The following is a 20157-nucleotide window of genomic DNA, read 5'->3' as shown; positions in this document are numbered from 1 at the left end:
CATAGGTGGCTTACATATAAAAAAGAAATTAATATTTTGGGTTTGTTTGCTCAGAAACTGGAAAGTCTGGGGTGAGTTGTTTGAATTTATTAGTTTTAAATATTTTTCAGAACTCAAAACTATATGATATGAAAACCTTTATATTAGAACTGATGGATACCTTAACATGGACACCTTAAGCAAAACCAAGAAGTATCTTTTACTGAATTTTTAAATCAACCTTTTATTAAGTTTAAATATTATGGTCATACATTTTCCTGCTATGTAATACAAAAAATATATACATATCAAATCACTTAATAAATATTCATTAATGCCCTAAATTCTTTGTTAGACACAAGTAGTTTCTTTTATGAATTGATAGAATCAAATCAATAATTTTGAAAGAAAACCTCTGTTTAAAATATTTATTTTAGTCTCACTTATAATTTCAGTATTTGTCTTAAAAATAGAGCACAGGAATACGTACACCCTGTTATTTTACAGGCTCACCCTAGCCTTGCTTGACAAGGATACATTTTTTCTTTATTGTCTGTCTATTTTGTGTGGAATTGATGAGTTAGTTGCACTGTTTAAGGTAGATTACATTTGTAAAGTACTCTGGATTCCTTTGATATGAAATAATATGTGTCCCTTTCAGTAACAAACAACCAAATTGTTTGTTACGTGTTTATCCTGGCAAGTAATTAGGGAAAATATTTTTGTAAGCTAAAATTCCCTCTCTGCTTTGGACTTTGCTTTCACTCTCTCATTGTTTATCATTGTATATTGATATTGGGTGCTGCATCTTTTGAATTCTGGGCATTTCTTTTTAGGTTCACAATATGTAACAGTAGTCCAGATTTTTAGAATTTCAAACTTTGAAGTATATTAAATTTTTTGAGGACTGTAGTCATTATTATTATATGATGGTTTATATTCTTACAGTGAAAGAAAATCTATTTCATTTTCCGAGGTGAATTTTGAAATTTAGATTGACGATGATTTAAATCTTTTCAAATCACATAAATCCAAATTAAGATAACTATTTTAGATTCTGTCAATGAATCGTTTTCTAAATGGAAATATGCAAATATAATTTAATATTGATGCTCATTCTGGGGAATAAATGAGCTGTTGTATATAATACTTCAAGTTTTTCAATATTCTTTTTCAAATCCAAAACTATGCCTCTTTGGCAAAACAGAATTTCTTCCATTTTTATGGAGGTTTAAGGTGCCTCTTTTCATGTAAACTATTAGGACTGTTTGCATAAACACACAAGTGCTAAGACTATTTTGATAGTTTCACAAATAATGTCCTATTACAATCTGTCTGTTTCTCTCTCCTCCAGTCAACTTCTTCTTCCGCTACCTCTGAGCAGCTTGCCTGTAAACCACCTGCTTTCTCCTATGTTTCTCCAACTAATCAGAAAGCACCACCTGACCCCGCTAAGCTTGGTGAGGCCTCTGCCCTAGAGGAGTTCCACACTAGGCGGCTGGATGCCAGTGGGGCCCTGGTGGAAGAAACAGCTACGTATTTCCAAACTTCTGCTCACTCATCGCCCTTTTTTGCATCGAAGGGCACCTCCTCGACGTTTCCGTTTCCCCATTCCACCCAGTTATCAGGTTCTAATTTGTCCAGTCCCAGTGAAGCAGATCAGAAACCTGGGCGGACCTCGGAAGTTCTGAAGAAGACAGCGTCAGCCTCACATGTCCTTAGCCCCGGAGAAAGTCTGAGACCCTCTTCTCCTCCACCGTCCTCCAGTGCTTCTCTGAAGTCGAATTCAGCCTCGTACATACCAGTCCGTATTGTCATGCATTCACTCTCTCCAAGTCCCAAACCATTTCCTTCCTCTCTCCATGGCTCTTCTTCCACTATCTGTAGCCCAATGTCCTCTAGTGGAAATCTCTCCAGGTCAGGGGTGAAATCCCCCGTGCCCTCCCGGCTTTCTCTTCTCACTGCCATCCTCAAGTCAAACCCTTCTCACCAGAGACCTTTGTCCCCTGCATCCTGTCCCACTTTCTCTCTCAACTCCCTGGCTTCATCCACACTCACACTTGATCAAAAAGCAAAGCCAGCCCCATCCACACCTAAAAAATCTCTCTCAAGTTGCTCACTGAGCGCCAGGTCTCCTGGGCAGAGGGAACACCAGGATCCTGAATTTAGCCAGCCATCCTTTCACTTACCTTTTTTCACCCAATCTGCTCCCCTTCCTCAGGCACACCCCCTTTCTCCCACAAAACATGAGAGTAGTAGCCATGCTTCTTTGAATGTAGAGAAAACACCATCACCCACTTCTTTGAAGAGTAATCCAATCCCCTCCCTGCTACAAACAAAGACATCGAGTCCTGTAGGTCTTCCTCCTGCTTCACAAAGATTTTATCCTTTTTCTTGGAAGAGCAAAAGGGATGCTGACCTCAGGGGTCCAGAAAAGCCCAGGAATATTTACACATATCCTTCTGCATCAGCCTCCTCTATGTCACCGGCTGCATTTCCCACTAACCAAAGAGCCACACTCTCCTCTCCAGAGAAAAGTTTCCATCCTTCCCCAGTTCTTTCAGACCTGCTACACAGATCCCAGAGAGCATCAGCAGCGCAGCTCTCTGGCCAAGGGCAGAATCCTTCTGCTCCCACTTCACCGCCTGTCTCCAGTGCTAGCTCTGCCTCTCTTCCCAAATTGGGGTCCTCCCCTTCCCCTCACGCTAATCTTCCCACTCAGGCACTCCAGCTCAGTCCTTCAGCACTGCACCCAAATTGTGGCACTGGCACCTTACATTCAAGATTCGGGAAATCGGAAAGCTCAATATCTGACCACAGGTCATCTGTTTCAACCCCATCACCTCCCACCTCTCTAACAAGAACCAAGGAGCTGATTTCACCTTGTGCATTTTCCATGCCAACAGACCCTGAGAATAAGAAACCCAAGGTATTTTTTGCATGTTGCATGGTGCATGCTTGTTTTGAAATATGGAAGAAGATTTTTTTTTTTTTTTTTGCAGAGAGGGTAAAATCAGTGATTATGACATTTCATTCTATTCCTATGAGAAAGTGCAAGTGTGGGGTTGGGTGTGGCTAGGATTTGGTATATTTAAACATGGAGTTGACTTATAATCTGCCTAAAGTTGTGCATGTTTCTGTGAAATACTGATTTTGTATATCCTCCTGTTATGATAAATTCTTATATTTTTATTGTTGCAGGCATAATATGGGTTATATTATTGATTCAAAAGCTGGAATTTAAAGCAGCTAGTAGAGATTTGGAGATATGATACATGTCTAATTATTTGATAAGATGGAATCAATTATCCATAAAAATATTCTGTACTGATAGAATTATAGGTAAGATTAGTATAAAAAGAAATATTATCATAGATCTAGGCCCATATTCTAGGCCAAACCAATTTAAAAACTTTCTATTTCCCTTGCCATCATTCATTTATAAGTATTAATTTTTTCCCTTCTACCAGGTTGATTTCATTATTGCTCTTCATACCTCAAGCTAAATCAATATGCATTTAGTTATATCCACATAGGGCAAAAGGAAATAGAAATTTCCTTTATATGTGAAAATGATTTCATTTATAATAAACACGAAAAACTTAGTAATTTGAAATACAAGAGAAAATAGACAGGCTGGGTAATTCTAAGGAAATAGAATTAAGAAAGTAGAAATATTAACTTTTGAGTACTCCAAAGCAACCCACTGAGCAGAGATGTGAAACTGGCATTTATTTTAATACTAGAAGCCCAGCGTGTGAAATCGCGCTGCCCCACCCACCCGCGTGCTCCTCGCTGTGCTTGCAGCCCCGCCCACCCGCCTGCTGCCCTGCCGCACTCGCAGCCTCGCTCACCCACATGCGCCTCGCTGTGCCCACCCACCCGCTGCCTCACCCACCTGCCAGCCACTAGCCTTGCTGTGATCGGAGCTTGTGGGCCATGGGGGAGGGACCGAGAGGTGCTCCATGCACTTCATGGTGACCAGTTATTTGGTTGTTATGGAGTTATGGCCATGGGCTTTTTATATATATATAGATGAGATGGGAAATATTTGAAGTAATGATCCATAGAGCTCATTTCTTTTGGAAGAAGGCAACACTGCTATAGAACATGCCAGCTTCCCAGCTATTCTCAAAAAATTTAGAATGTGCATATTATACACCCAGAGCTTGGTCATTGCTATATAAATAAAATAAAATTATGAAAGTGCTTGTATTAAGAGGGAATTCAAATTTTCAGTTCAGTGAATTGAAGTAACACAGTTTTACTGCTTCCAATTTTCATGGAAACTGTGTCCAACTCTGTTTGAAGGATGTACTTAAGAAAGGAAAGATAAAACAACTCACATGCTCTTACTAATGATGTAGTTCAACTTAAAAAGCATGTATGCATTAAACACCCTCTACATGCCTACCTCTATACTAGATTTTTTGAGATGTGTGTATAAATGTGCTTCTGTGTGTATTTAAGGAAAGTAAGAGAACATTTTTTTTCTCTTAAATTTAAAAAAAATATATATCTCTATTGATTTCAGAGAGGAAGGGAGAGGGAGAGAGAGATAGAAACATCAATGATGAGAGAGAATCATTGATCAGCCATCTCCTGCATGTCCCCTACTGGGGATCGAACCCACAACCCGAGCATGTGCCCTTGTCCAGAATTGAACCCAGGACCCTTCAGTCCGCAGGCCCACTGGGCCAAACCAGCCAGGGCAATTTTTTTATTCAAAAAATACATATATATAATGTGGAGAAGCTATCTAGAGTTATTAAATCTACAATAATGCTAGAAAACAAGTAGAAGGAAATGTTCGCATAGTATAATATAGATTACATATAATTGTACACTGAATTTGATATAATAGAAATATCATGAGAGTCAGGCTGGTTGAAATAGTATTTATCTTAATGAAGAGAAAGGAGTTGATATTTCAGAAAGGGTAAATAAACTGACAAATATATAGAAGTTGATTCCAGGGAAATGTAAGTGGAGACATAAGAAGATTGGCTTATCTTTGAATAGTGATGATAATAGTAATGATTATTATAGTAACAGATAACAAACGCTTTCTGTGAATCAAGAAATATCCTAGTAGTTATTCAAAATAGTTAAAAATTAATTAAAAGGAACAATGTCAGTTAATTTTATGACCATATGAGATTGGTAATATTATTTTCTCCATTTTATACACCAAGAAACTGAAGCTCAGTGAACAATTTATTATGTTTTATAGCTGTAAAACAAAAAATTATATAAATTATTATTTTAGCTTTATTTAGTAATTCTAATGAAGGAAATCATTGTTATAGAATAATGATAAGAATTATCAATTTATGTAATATTTGAGCCATTTAAAAATGTATTATTAGAGATTATTAAGTCCTTGAATTTTAAACTTTCAAAGAAAATGGGATAGAGAAAAATCTAACATTTTTATAATTCTAAATTGAAAATCTTATTTATTTGAGGTAAAATGACCTAGTTATTATCTTCTTAATGCATATACAATTATGAAATGTATTTGTGCTATATTACAAAAACGTGGTGATGTAAACATTACCATTTCCTGAATTTATTAACAATTATTGCCTGAACCCTATGGCCAAGCTTCTAGAAATAAATGATAAATTTGATGTAATTAAAATGTAAAAATATTAAGAAATTATAATTTATCTATTTTTACTTGATCCTTTGAACAGAAAAATATTTTTTATAATGGGTAAAACTTATGATAACTTCTGCACAAGGAGTCACTCTCTGAGACATGCTGTTCTTTGTCTATTTATTTCTTCCTTGCTTCTTGCTATTATCTCTCCAGGTTAAAAAAAAATCAGCCTGTATATATATATAAAACTATAACCTGAATATAAAAATTCATTAAAATGGATTCTGGAATAGGTAAATCTTATCCCAGTTTCTTTTGATGTTTGACTAGACTTTATTAAATTGGTAAGATTATTTTATAGATTGATAGGAGAAAAATAGATAAAATCTTTGGGATATCAAATAATTTATATGCCTTTATGGATTGTTTCTTGTCTTGCTCCTTTTTTTGTGCTGCTAATCTGAGCACAGGGCTATCTTTGAAATTAAAGAGCTTCAGATATATATCAGCTCCACTTAGTGCCAGATCCTAAAAGGAAAGAGGTCCTGGAATACAAATGGCCATCATATTAAAACATGAATACTTGAATGACATTATTTCAAAGTCTGGGCCCTGCTGGCCTTTGATATGAAAATAAAATGGAACAGTAGAACATGCTGAGCTAAATACAGGTACAAAGTATATGTAATGTTTCTTTTTCATAGTTCGAATCTTAAGGTTCTGAATCTGTGTGCAATAGTTTGATACAGTTGACATATTTTAATATCAGATATAGTTAAGAATAACATTTCACAATATGATCAGGTCTGTAGACAGGATGGACATTTCCCAGGATGTTTTTCAGGCTACTCTTTGATCAACATCTATGTTGTCCGAGATATTTTTAACCCCTTGGGAAAGCCTAAACATCACAAAATTAATCCATGGAGTTGTATTCAAATTCTAATATATTTCGCATTTATTTATGAAACAGTTTAAAATTTCTCCTAGTGAGTCATGATGTTCCATACACTCACCCAAGATGATGGTGTGCCTGTGTTTGCCTTAAAGTTATTTGGAAACAGCATATTTAAGGAATTAATTGGGAGCTTTTTGATATTTTATGAACTTGTAGCTGGTATTATTTTTTTAAATCTCTTTTTTTTAAGGCATCAAAACATTTCCAAACATATCATACTGGAAACTTGGTGGCAACAGTCTTTATGTAACTTTCTCCATTTCTGCTAATCCGTATACAATCTGGGAAATGAGCAATATGAAATATACCTCCATGAGCTAAAATGCTTAATGAGGGTTCAAAGAAACCACTCATTCATTCAATAAATATGTACTGAGTGTTTATTGTGTAGAAGGATATGTGCAAGGCACTTTTCAAAGTTGTAAGGATATATTGCCACAAATAAAATAGCAAAAATGCCTGCTCATAGAAAGTTTATATTCTGTGGTGGCACAGAAATAATCAATAATAAACCCCTTCCCAAATAAATACATTTTCTCGTGTATTAGAAGGACATACGTGGTAATGAAGAAGTACAGCAGGTAAGGGATGGTGTCACAAATTAATAATTGGTGGTCAAGGTAGGTTTCTTTCAGAAGGTGACATGCAAGGAGGTGTTGCTCATAAAAGAGTACAGTCAGGAAAAATCCCTGAGGCCAGAGAGTGTTTGGTAGATACAAAGAACAGGGGAGCCAGAGTGGAATGAGTGAGGGAACTGAGGTTGTCAGAAGGAGATGTAACTGTGAGCTATTGTAGGCCTGTGAGATCTTGCAGGCCACTTCTAAGTCTTTGATTTGTAATTTGAGTAAAACAGGAAGCAATTGGTGTGTGTGGGGGGGAGGTTGAATAGATAACTGACAATCTTATCTATCTGGTTGTGTGTGAAGAACAGACTCTAAGAGAGTGTGAGAGGAAGTAAGGAGACCTTAAGAGGCTATTGCAGCCCTGGCCAGTGTTTCTAAGTGGTTAGGTGAGGATTAACAACAAAAAAAGAGGCTATTGCAACAATCTAAGCAAGTGATGGTGGCTCTGGGAGGTTACAGCAGTGAAGACAAAGATAGCATTTCTGTATATATTTTGTAGGTAGAAAAACATTCAGCAATCATTAAAGCTAGCCATATGTGCTGAAACCGGTTTGGCTCAGTGGATAGAGCGTCAGCCTGTGGACTGAAGGGCCCCAGGTTCGTTTCAGGTCAAGGGCACGCACCTTGGTTGCGGGCACATCCCCAGTAGGAGGTGTGCAGGAGGCAGCTGATTGATGTTTCTCTCTCATTGATGTTTCTAGCTCACTATCCCTTTCCCTTTCTCTGTGTAAAAAATCAATAAAATATATTAAAAAAAAAAGCTAGCCATATGTGAAAGAGTAAAACAGCTAAACTACACATCCGTACCTTCTTGTTTTCTTTGTCTTTTACTCTACCTCCTCCTCCACAAAGTTCTTGGCACCTTTCAGGGGATTCTAGATTCATGATTCTCCCATCCCTGCTATTTGTCACGTCCATCTCTATACTAACCAATGCTGTGTCACATTTTCTTTGCTTCTCTCCAGCTAGGTTTTCTGGATTCATCTTAGCAATGATTTATAACGTCAGGGATAGACAATCCTTCTTTTTTTATTTTTTACCTTTTGGGGAATATTTGCATTTTAATTGAGAGAAGCTTGTGCAGTTTAAATCAAAGAACATACTTAGGAATATATCCCAAGAAACTAGAAACACCAATCAGAAAGGATATATGCACCCCTCTGTTTATAGCAGCACAATTTAATTAAAAAACAACAACGGAGATTCAAGGTCATGAGTTCAAACCTGAAAGTTCAGATCATTGAAGGAAGATGACTTTAGGAACTTAACGCATTGGAAATGTCTCTGGGGCATGCTTGAATAGGGAAAGAGAGTCTTCAACATCTAAGACTTGGCCTGAAGATGAGGAACTAAAATTTTGGGTTTTTATGTCCTCTGAATCAGCATAATTTTCAATTAAATACTTTAATTTTAGTCAAATATTTGCTGAGCATCTGTTCTTGCCAGGATGATATTAGGTGTTGGAAATAATATAAAATTCTCCCCTAAAAGATATTACAAGGTAATAGGGATGGAAAAATATTATAATACAATGAAATAAGTATTATACATTTAGAGTGCTAGAAGCACAAAATGATAAATCAGCCATGGAGAGGGCCCCTGGGGAAAAAGTCTAGGACATTTTCTTAGTAGCTACCACTGTCATCTCTCCCTCTCCTACTCCTCCACTTCAGTTATAAAAATCATTATAGAGACTGTGCTCTGCCAGTGATCCAGATGTAAGGGAGGTGTCTGGCAATCTCTTCTGTGAATTGGATCAGGACCTCCGTTGAGCTTTCATCTGAAGGAGAGTCTGACTCAGGCAGTGCAGGCATGTCACTGAAGAGCAGGAAGTATATGTGTAGAGTGATGCTCTCATCTTTGCTCATCGATGCTTCTGGCAGGAGAAGTTGGCCATAGTGAAAGGCAGCCTCTTCACTAGAGTTCTCTTTTGTCATTTATGTAATCTGAGGTCCTGCTCGTCACCTTTACTTAACGTGTAATCATGAGTTCAAATCCCCGATTCTTCAGGCAACTAATATAGTTCACTTTGAGATCTTCTGGGTCTTTATTACTAGAGCCTGGTGTGGAAATTTAGGCAACAGGGGATAGGACAAGGGTGGGGAATATTTTCTGAAGAAGGATATGCTCTTGCTATCCCCACCCTCATATCCAGGACTTATATTGTAATATCCAGGATTGCCTATAAATAGGATTGGTTCTGATAAACTTATGTCCTAAAACTCCATTTCCTTTTCTTCATTTTTTTATTAACGTATTATATGTGTACATATCTTACCCTTGCCCCCCCCACCCCACTCCCATACATGCCCTCACCTCCCAGAGTCTAAAACTCCATTTCCTTTTCTAAACCTAAACTTTGCAGTGTACCTGTCATGTAGTGGATATTTAAGACATAGTTATTGGCCCTAGCTGGTTTGGCTCAGTGGATAGAGCGTCGACCTGCGGACTCAAGGGTCCCAGGTTCGATTCCAGTCAAGGGCACATACCCGGGTTGCGGGCTCGTTCCCCAGTGAGGGGTGTGCAGGAGGCAGCCAATCAATGATTCTCTTTCATTATTGATGTTTATCTCTCTCTCTACCTCTCCCTCTCTGAAATCAATAAAAATATATTAAAAAAGACATAGTTATTGGATATAGACTAAAAGCATAGATTAAAAATTGGAGGGATACAATAAGTATCATTAATTTGTTTGCTAAATTCAGGGTCAGGCTGGTAAGGTCTACCTTTTGTGATTCGCTGAAGGTGATTCCAACCTGCAATATGATAGTCTATTATTCAAGTTGTAATTACCTTGACTAGAGTGATTTCTAATTTTAAACAAAGGAAGGGAAAGAAATTAATCTGGTTTAATACCTGGAAGCCTTAGAATGCTGAGGAAGAAATATGTTCCAAATTAGAATGTTGTTAAAAGAACCCAGAGGAAATATAGTGAACCTAAAACATATCTCCTATGGCAACAAGAATGATTTTCAGACTGAAAAGAGAAAGCTATATATGTCTTAGAGATGCATAAAGCCTAAGATAGATGAGGAACTAGAAAGATTGCCTAGTTCTGAGTAAGTTCATATTTCCTGGTCTAGATAAATTGTGTCTGAAAACAGATGACATTTCTACTTCTATTGCAAAACTATTGTAACTGATGGGAAATAAGAGATTTACCAGGGAAAAAAGACAAGCCATATGTTCCATTTTTCAAAAAAATGGAAGATAATTTCTGAAAATTATAACCTATATTCTTAGTTTATGAATGTTTACAACAACAGTTATAACTGGAAGTGAGACAGTTTTTTCAAGCAACAGACCTTTATTTCTTGAATGCCCTCCACGTTCTAGCTTTTGTGATATCTTTCACTATATCAAGAACAAAAAGAGATATGTGAGTATAACAACTTGTTTCTGTGAACTCACATTTATTCCAAGTGCTCAATCCAAAGCATCCTCAAGGTCAACCTCTAATCCATTAACTTATTTCACATTTCTGCATATTATTTGTCTTTCTAAAACTTGTCCTTTGCTTTCCTATTTGTTTATAGTTTGTCTCTATTTATGAGGATGCAAGCTCTAGAGAGTAAAGGCTTTCTATGTCTTGTTCACTGTACTTAGAGCAATGCATATCACCAATTACACAATAATATTTTGTTGAATGAATTCATGAATTGAACTGCTATATCCAAATGTATTTATAGGATTGATTGATGGCAGAACCCTGTAGGCAAGAGCTCTTTATCACTGGTATATGACTTGAATGAAAATACAAATGACATGCCTAACTAACAGTTCATGAAATAATATAAAAAAATTTTATCTTCATAGTTTACAGTGACAACCCAAATCTAGTCAGATGAAATTGGATAGAGATAATGCCTAAAGTACTATCTTTGGATCTAGAGAAAAAGCATACCTGCATAATGGAGTTTGATTTCAACAAATGTTTTAAAAATGAAAGGATTAGAGATTTTAGGCCACGGGGAAGTTCTGGGAGCCAGGAACCCAAAGTCAGGGCGTCAGCAGGGCTGCCCTCTCTCCCGTCCCCCGTCCTTGCCTCTTCCAGCTTCTGGGGCTCCCGGCTCTCTTCGGCTTCTGGCTGCATAACTCCCATCTCTGCCTTTGTCCTCATGTGGCCTTCTCCTCTCATGCTTCATGTGACGCCACAATATGAACTAACTCCAACTTCACTCTCCTGTATATTCTAAACTCACCACAAAAAAACAAGGAGACAATTCTAATTATTATAATCTTCATTGTATTAGTTGACTTTATTGTCAAATCATAGATGTGATGATTATATTCTACTTTGTGTTAATAATACATCTACTTAAACACATGACTTTTCAAAATTTAAAGAAATGTACACAGAGCAAAATGATGAGAATAGTGAGATTCATCAGTTAAGGATTGGTAAGGAGGGGTTGATAGGAATAGCAGTATAACTATCATGCCTAAGAGAGCTCTTAGAATGAACATGATTCGAAGGGGAGAGAAATAGGAACAATGGAATGGTTGTACTGTATTTTGGCTCAATATAAGGAAGAATTTTGCACCAATTCTAACAATTATGCTAAATGTGTTGCCTTGGAGGTAGGCAATTCTTCATGTGGTGGCAGAACAGAGGATCAGAGAGATTTATGTCTTGGATGGGGGTGTTAAACCAGATGGCCTTCAACATCACTTCTGATTCCAAGATTCTATGGCATAATATGTGCATTAACAAGATACCTCTCTGTACAGGTTTCTCCAGCTATAATCTTTAGAGCAGTTGAAGACAGGAGGACAAATGTTATAAATGATTATGCTCCCTGAAATGATAGGCAAGGGTATATGGTAGATAAGTGCACTGTTGTTGAGCTGGAGTATCTGCACCCAGATCCCAGCTCTGACTTATTAGCTAGTGATCTTACATAAGTTATTTAACATCCCTGCATTTTAGTTTCCATATATCAAATGGATATAATATAGTATCTGCCTAATAGGTTTTCTGTAATAATAAAATGAGGTAATACACAAAAAGCTTTTAGAATTATACCTGGCTCATAGTGATTGCTAGCTATTATTATTATTATTATTATTATTATTGCAGCCATTATTATAATTAAATAGAATAAAATCATCATGGAGTATTAATGATATATTTTATTTTATAATATTTGTCTTTAGATATTCTTTAGGAGAATGTATTATATTATAGAAAAAGGATGGCTATTGGATCCAGGCAAGCCTGGATGTCAAACCTGTTTCTTACTTTTTATGGGCTGGTTAGTCTTAGACTAGACTACACCTGACCTCACCATGTCTCCTTTTCCTAATGACTCTTTAGTTATAGTCTTGTGGGAAATTAAATGACGCAATATATATAAAATTTCTCAGTAATAAATGTCAGTTCTTATTCCCCATGAAGAGATGACATTTCATTTTGTTTTTTTATACAAATAAGTTATTGTCTGGAGGCCATAGCAATTCAGAGTGAATATAGAGGCTTAAAAGGGACCTGAGACTTCTTTTGAGTCTAGAATTTTGATTTCTCTTACCTTCATTGTACCAGTTTAATGAAGGTTATTTCAATTATATCCATAAAACTCAAGGATTTATTTGACTTGATTGCCCTGTCTTCTTCTGTAGACCATTTAGTATGCTTTTTAGTGGACTGAGGCAATGTGGAGTTGTGTGCAGATTTCCCCTTGCCTCCGAGTCTCTGGGTAAGCTACCTGAGACAGGGGCTTCTGAAATGATAGGAACCTTGAACTTAGTTAAGCAGCTTGGAACCCAGAGCAGTATCAAAGCTGGGCTTTTGATTATGAATATTATCTTGATTTCTACAACTTCCCCCAATACTACACAAAATGAAACTATATTACACTGAGTTGTACTTAAAACGCAGGACATTTTATCATTTGATTCATTAACATTACTATATTAGAAAATACAGGAGATGATAAGGTCTAAAAAATAAATTTAAGATCAAGAGCTTTCTAATTTTTCCATTTTAGAGTTAAATTGATGAAATTACTTCTATTCAAAATATGCTGCTTAATAAAATGCTACTAAATTTTATGTAGTCTGATCTTTGTTTTTATAAATGATATAAGAGAATATATCATGAGTTCAATATAATTTATTGGCATAATATTTGTTAATTATGGCACTATGAAAAATACTTTTCTTTGAGAATCAAAATAACAAAAAATAAATAAAAAGCAACCATCACATTGAAAGAATAGCACTCCTATGAGGAAATGCTGCTAATGAGAAATTTATATATAACTTTCTATAGAGTGATACGTTTGAAATCTGAAGCTATATATCATATAATTGCCTATAATCACTAGACTGATATTTTACTGCTGTGATAGTTCATTGCTTCTCTAATGAAATATTAACATGGGGAGCTAATTTTTTTCTGTCAAGAACACGTTGGTCAAGCATAATAACTGTTTTCTTTGATAACTTGTCATTTAACCTGTTAGAACTACTCTAAAATTATGTCATGTTCTTCCCACTTTTCATCTCCACTCTTGCTTTCTGGTTACCCATTCTAGCAATACAAGACCAGTTCAAGCTACAAGGCTTTTGCGGCAATCCCTACCAACACATTGCTTTTGGAACAGAAGGTCAGTGTTGGCTGAAAAGCAGAGTAAATTTTATGTTTATGATGTCACTTTTGTTATGTTTTCTAAAATTTCTATTTTAAAGTTCTGTCTTTACTAAAATAAAATTCTACTCAGTTTAGGATGATGTGAAGAAAACATCTTGGTGAATAAAATTGAAGACATCATCAATTTATCATTAGAGGCTAGATACGAGCCTAGAGTGTCCAGTCCAATGTCAAGTAGCCCTGGAAAACTTAATTTAGATTTGGAAGGATCCTGTCCTTTGAAATTTTAGATTGTTGTTATATTCAAGAGCTTCCACCTCTATTTGCATTGATGAAAAAAGTAGAGGCAAATGGGGTTACATGTGAAACTGGCCAGCTTGGTCAAAACTTGGTGACTTGAAGTGGCTTGCACAGTGTAGAAACGTGTTAGCTGAGTATCCAGGTTAGCTCCTTAGATCCCATCATGGGTAAACCTCTTTATACATTCCTGCCGGCTACTGATCCGACCTCCATAAATGAGAGGGAAGATTGAGATCACTTCCAGTGACCCATGCTTTTGCATGACTTCAGGGCACTTTTGCTTTTCTATTCAGTCATTAATTATAAAATTATAGGATTCTACTTCAGTAGGTAACTTAAATTACAGCCTCTTGTTCAATAAGCACATTACAGATACTCAAATGAAGGCCAAATGGAGGATCATATCAGAATCAAAGTGGAATCAATTATAGAATCTATGAAATTGTTCATTTCATATGTTATTTTGGTGATATTTATTTAGGCAATTTATCTCTTTGTGCATTAAACTCATTTATGTCCCCTCCCTAGTGTAATTAGTATTTCAGGTACTTTTATTATCATTTATAAAATGTTAATGTTTGCCAATCAGGTAGTATTTTGACCATGGGTTTATGAATCTACATTTTTGTTATTTTAGCATAATCTGGGGAATAAAACCTTTGCATGATCTCTTGTTTGAAAAGTAGGAATTGTTAGTGGGAAATGCTAAGTAGCATGTAGGTGAGCATTAGTGGGAAGCATTTTTTATCCTATATAATAAAAGCCTAATACTCTAAGTGTCCGGTCATCCATTAAACCAATCAAAGGGTAATATGCTAATGATATGCTAAGGCCGCTCAACCGCTTGCTGTGACGTGCACTGACCACCATGGGGCAGATGCTCCAACTGGTAGGTTAGCTTGCTGCTGGGGTCCCGCCGATCCGGACTAAGTGAGATGGACTGGACACACCCTGGAGCCCTCCTGTGATCCTTCTCTGGCTGGCCAACCTCCCTGTCCCTCCCCAGCCCTGATCATGCACTGGTGGGGTCCCTCGCCCTGGCTTGCTCCCTCTCGCAATCTGGGACCCCTCAGAGGATGTCGGAGAGCCAGTTTCGGCCCAGTCCTGCTCAATGCAGGAGCTACCCCCTGATGGTCAGTGAGCTCCCACAGGGGGAGCGCCACTCAGCCCGAAGCTGGGCTTATGGTTGGTGAGCGCAGCGGCAGTGGTAGAAGCCTCCCCTGCCTCCGCAGCAGCGCTAAGGATGTCCAACTTCTGGCTTTGACCCACTCCCGGATATCCCCTGAGGGCTCCCAGACTGAGCAGGCGCAGGCCAGGCTGAGGGACCCTCTGCCCAGTGCACGGATTTCGTGCACTGGGCCTCTAGTATCATATATCTCTGATAACTAATTCCAAATTATACACATGTAGTTGAGGATGTATTGTATGTATTTGAATGCTTTGAACTGAGGATTGGGGGGTGGGGGTGTCACTGGCCTTCAGGGAGATTGGAAGCTTTTTCTCTAGCTTCTCTTCTAAATTTCTACCTTTTATAACTCAATAAATAATAGTCCTAAAACTGATTTCAGGAGGTTTCAGAAGAATGCAAGAAGTGCACCAATTGCCCATTATTCCAATGGCCTATTGTTATGTTGAATCATAGTAGCAGTGTTCCCTCAGCACAGACCCTCTGCCCATTTCAGATGGACATTTCTGAAATCTGGTCATTAGTTCCTGCCTTTGCAGAAATAGGAGAAACTCTCCCCCTGAAGCATCCAGGCAGGAAGGAGAATTAGGGGCCTGTTGGATCATGGTGTCTTTTCTTCATACTTGTCTCACCTAACCTGTCATATTTTCCTGTATCTGAGTGCTTCTACTATATGAATGTTTTATTTAGAAAAACAACAGTTAATTCTTCTTGAAAAGTTTTTGTAAGATAAAGTTGGATGGCATTATTAGTTCCAAAATTTCTGTCTACCAGCTCTCTTTTCTTCCAATTAAATGGATTTTAGAGATTATAATTTACTAGAGGCCCAGTGCATGAATTCGTGCACCAGTGGGGTCCCTCGGCCTGATCTGCAGGATCAGGCTGAAACCAGCTCTCTGACATCCCCCGAGGGGTCCTGGATAGCAAGAGGGTGCAGGCCAGGCCGAGGGACCCCACTGGTGCATTGATCAGGGCCAGGGAGGGATACGAGTGGTTGGCCAGCCGTGGAGGGACCATGGGATGGCTCCAGGGCATGTCTGGCCCATCTTGCTCAGTCCAGATCTGCTGGACCCCAGCAGCAAGCTAACCTACCAGTTGGAGCATCTGCCCCCTGGTAGTCAGTGCATGTCATAGTGAGTGGTTGAGCAGCCTTAGCATATCATTAGAATATTACACTTTGATTGGTTGAATGGATGACTGGATGACTGGACATTTAGCATATTAGGCTTTTATTATATAGAATTATCATTAAAAGTGAAGAACCATTAACTTAATTTATAATTTTATCACAGACCTATTTCATCAATGTGTATGGTGATATCACTATATATTTAATCTAATACAACTTCATAGGGGAGAATTTTTATGTTTTCAATTTTGAATAAACATAGTTTTTAGGAAAATTATTATTTTTGTTGTTAGTACACCAAAATGTAAATGTCATGATGCCTAATTTAAAATATTATTCTAGAGAGAATTCATATTATACAAGCAATAATGTGGGTAATTATCTCTTGGCTAAGATAAATTGTTTTTGGACCATGAATATTTTTGGACCATGAATTGCTCAAAAATCTCATGATATGATTTGATGTTTGTTTTTGCTTTAGAGCCTTTGTATAATTCCACATATTTTTTTCTGGCTTTTCTATATTATGTGCTCCTCAATAAGAAACTTTATAAGAAGTTTCAAATAGCAAAAGTTTTATCACAAGATTTTATGAGAGCTTATTTCCATTTCCATTAATATTTCTTGAATAATAATTGTGTTGCTCTTTTCATAGTTGTAGTTTCAAAAAATAAATCTGGTAATTTAGACCTTTTTACCTATCTGTTTATACCAGCAATTTTCAACTGGCATGCCACAATAATTTTTAAAACATGCAATATCTGACTATGTAGTCAGGGGCACTGACCTCTTTTCCCTTAGATTGTCAAATATAATAATAGTCAACACAACAATAGCCATCCAGTGTGAAGGAATCAAAATGATACCTTTTTCTTTATTCAGATGGGCCAAAAATGTATTTATTGGTGTGTCACAGAATTTTAGTAATTAGTTTATGTTATACAATGAGATGAAAAAGGTTGAAAATTGCTGGTTTATACAATAGAACTCATCCTATAATGTTTAAATTGCAGGATTTTATTTCTGAATTGAGTGAGAAAATTAAGACTATAATCATTAGAAACTCATCTATTTTGGAAAGCATTAGCATTATGGAATATTTTAAATCACGGAAGCTTTTTTGAGATCCGTTTAATATAACAAAGAACACCACCTTTAAAGTGTAGGGTAATGCTGCAGTCTCATTATAATAATCGGTTAGCATCTATACTATAGAATGCCTTGAAGAGAGAGTTAACAATTTATTCAAGCCTTAGTTCAACAATTAATTCTTGCCCCAAGTCAAATTAAACCTATGGTTGACATTTTAAACATTATGTTTATAGAATATAGTATAGGAATTATTAGGAAGGGACCAGAGTCACTTAAAAATAACACTATTTTTAAAAGCAAGATTTTCTCCAAATTCAAACACAGGCATCCCTTACCATGAGACATTAAGCCATCATTGAATCACTGGATTGGTTTCAGATTTAATCACCCCTAGATGAAGCACATAATTTTCAAAAGAGTACATTTTGTTGGCAGGGGATATGAGGTTTCTGGTACTTCTGTTCTATAATTTATTTTCTGCATCAAAACTGAAATTTATAGCATATTCAGTATTCTTTTTTCCCTATGTACATTTAGGAAGAAAGCATTTTTAGCTTTTCTTAACTAAAGCTTTATAGGAAGAGGTAAATGTAAGCATCATCTTTTAACGTGTTTGCTTCAGGGTCTTTGGCTTAATCTGCTGCTAATAATCATGTCCAAGCTTGAGATGAGGATGAAATACAAGTGATTATAAACCAGGAACAAAGTAATCAGATTACTTTGCATTTGCAACTGTCCACAGACCTTATTACAATATGTTCAACAATATACTGAGCTCTGTAGAGAAAATAATTTTGATGTAGGCATTAATTGTTTTAGTCTCTATTTGTGTACTGTTCTCAGAGAATGTTAAAAGTGTCTCTTATTGACTAAGCTTTCTTTTTATCATCTGAGTTTGATAGCAATGGGTAAAAAGTTAAAATTAAACTGCAGAGTACATACTGATATTCTAAATAAGTGGATTATTATTTTCACTGTGCATTTGAGTTCAGGAAAGGAAAGATGAAGGTGGGAATATTTCCATGAAATCATATAATATGGATCTTTATTGTCTCTCAAGTCATTAATATTTTTCAATAATAGTATAAAATTTCTTCTTGAAAAATAATTTAAATTCTTTGTTCTTTTCATCACATGTATTCTTTGGGATAAAATCAAGGCTATGATCACTACTGTTTTACAACAAATGACATTACTATCCAACAAATGGCATTTTAAAGATACTTTTAATTCATTAGCTACACATGTTTGAAAGAAAAATTCTAGAGGAGCTCAATTTTATAAATAGCATATATAAATCACAGTATTAATTATTCAAACAAAACTTCTGGGATAAAATTTATTTTGGGTGAAAGGAAAATAAACAACCACTTTGAAGACTATGCAAAAAAATAAGTTAAAAGATTTGAAATATCTCATCAGCTGTCAAACCATTTTATTCTAAGTTGCCAGTTTAATTTTTTAAGACATGAGTTGGTAAACTCCAATGTGCTTAAACATATGTCTTTGGGTAAGACTATTTTAAGATCTCTGTGTGTCTGAAAAATTTAACAAAATCTGGTTGCTAACTTAGCATATGGCTTATACTAGAGAGACATCTCTTAATTTAGTTTAGTATAAAGCGTGAATTCGTTCCCAATTTCTTTAGCAATGGAGAAGTGCCAGGACCCAATTCTAAACCGATTGGTTCTCCTTAGGCCGTTGTCTACCATGCACATAGATCTTTTAAAACACTTAGCAAATCATATTTAATTATGCATATTGCTTGTTTTATTTTTTATCATCAACTATTTGAGAGAACATACATTTTTTTTGCTTAAGGTTTATTGAATCAATTAATTTAGTTTATAGCTGAGTATGTCTCTAAAATATCCAATTTTATTCCACAGGATTTTAAGACAAACTTTTGTTCAGAGGATTATAAAAATAAAGTGGTCTGGTGTATGACAATTGGGATGATGACAATTAAGAATCTTTCTTTAGGGTAGAATAGCCTCCTCAATTCTGCTTCCATGGAAAAGATATAAGGGACCTTCTCATATAAAGGAAGTGAGTTGGTTTTAGACTTGGCACCTATTAACAATTAATAGGTGAATACAGTCACAATGGCTGCCCTAGTAGTAATGGCTATCGTGTATCAGACACTAAGCTGAGTACTTGACTATCCTCACAGCCCTGTGAAGATTTTGATGATCACAGATGCCAAGTAGATACTTCAAAGCAGTGGGGCTAGTAACTTGGACCTCAAGTGGACCTGATTATCCTCCAGCCTTTCCCTGCTCATCGCACAACGGCGACATCAACTAGCTAAAGTGAAATATTGAGGAAGAGATGATGATTTGGGATCCCTGTCTACAACACCTTTTTTTTTTCCATTATTTTCTAAAATATATTTAAACTCTCATCAGATTAGAGAAACTAAAATATCTTTTTAAAAGAAGACCAATGAAAGGAAACTGGAAATGATTAAGCTCTGAGAAGAATTTAGTGACTCAGAGGAATTACAAAACCAGCCCAATTCTTTGAGTGACTGGGAAAGATGAGGTGAATTACAGTGGAAGAGGTGCTGGCTGGAAATAGGAAAATCCCTTCTGATACCCTTGATTAAATGAAGGGAAAGTATGGATTCTTCTGCCACTGAGCCTTAATGAATGGATTTGGAACAGTCTTGTAATGGTTTGCAAAAATTCCTT

General features: G+C 36.4%; 1 protein-coding gene across 1 annotated transcript in view; it reads left to right on the top strand.

Moving 5' to 3' along the window:
• The window catches only part of MLIP (muscular LMNA interacting protein), a gene marked incomplete at its 5' end in the record, with an annotated part of 249001 nt that overhangs the window by 131850 nt on the left and 96994 nt on the right, over window positions 1–20157 (top strand). Inside the window, 2 exons of the mRNA XM_079781369.1 lie at window positions 1334–2908; window positions 13702–13773. Of these exons, the coding sequence (XP_079637495.1) occupies window positions 1334–2908; window positions 13702–13773 (1647 nt within the window). The remainder of the gene's footprint in view (window positions 1–1333; window positions 2909–13701; window positions 13774–20157) is intronic.

Source organism: Cnephaeus nilssonii, assembly GCF_951640355.1.
Source record: "Cnephaeus nilssonii genome assembly, chromosome: 9".
Classification (NCBI taxonomy): Eukaryota; Metazoa; Chordata; class Mammalia; order Chiroptera; family Vespertilionidae; genus Cnephaeus; species Cnephaeus nilssonii.
Note: the sequence above shows the minus strand (reverse complement) of the source record. Positions and strands in the feature narration are given on the sequence as shown.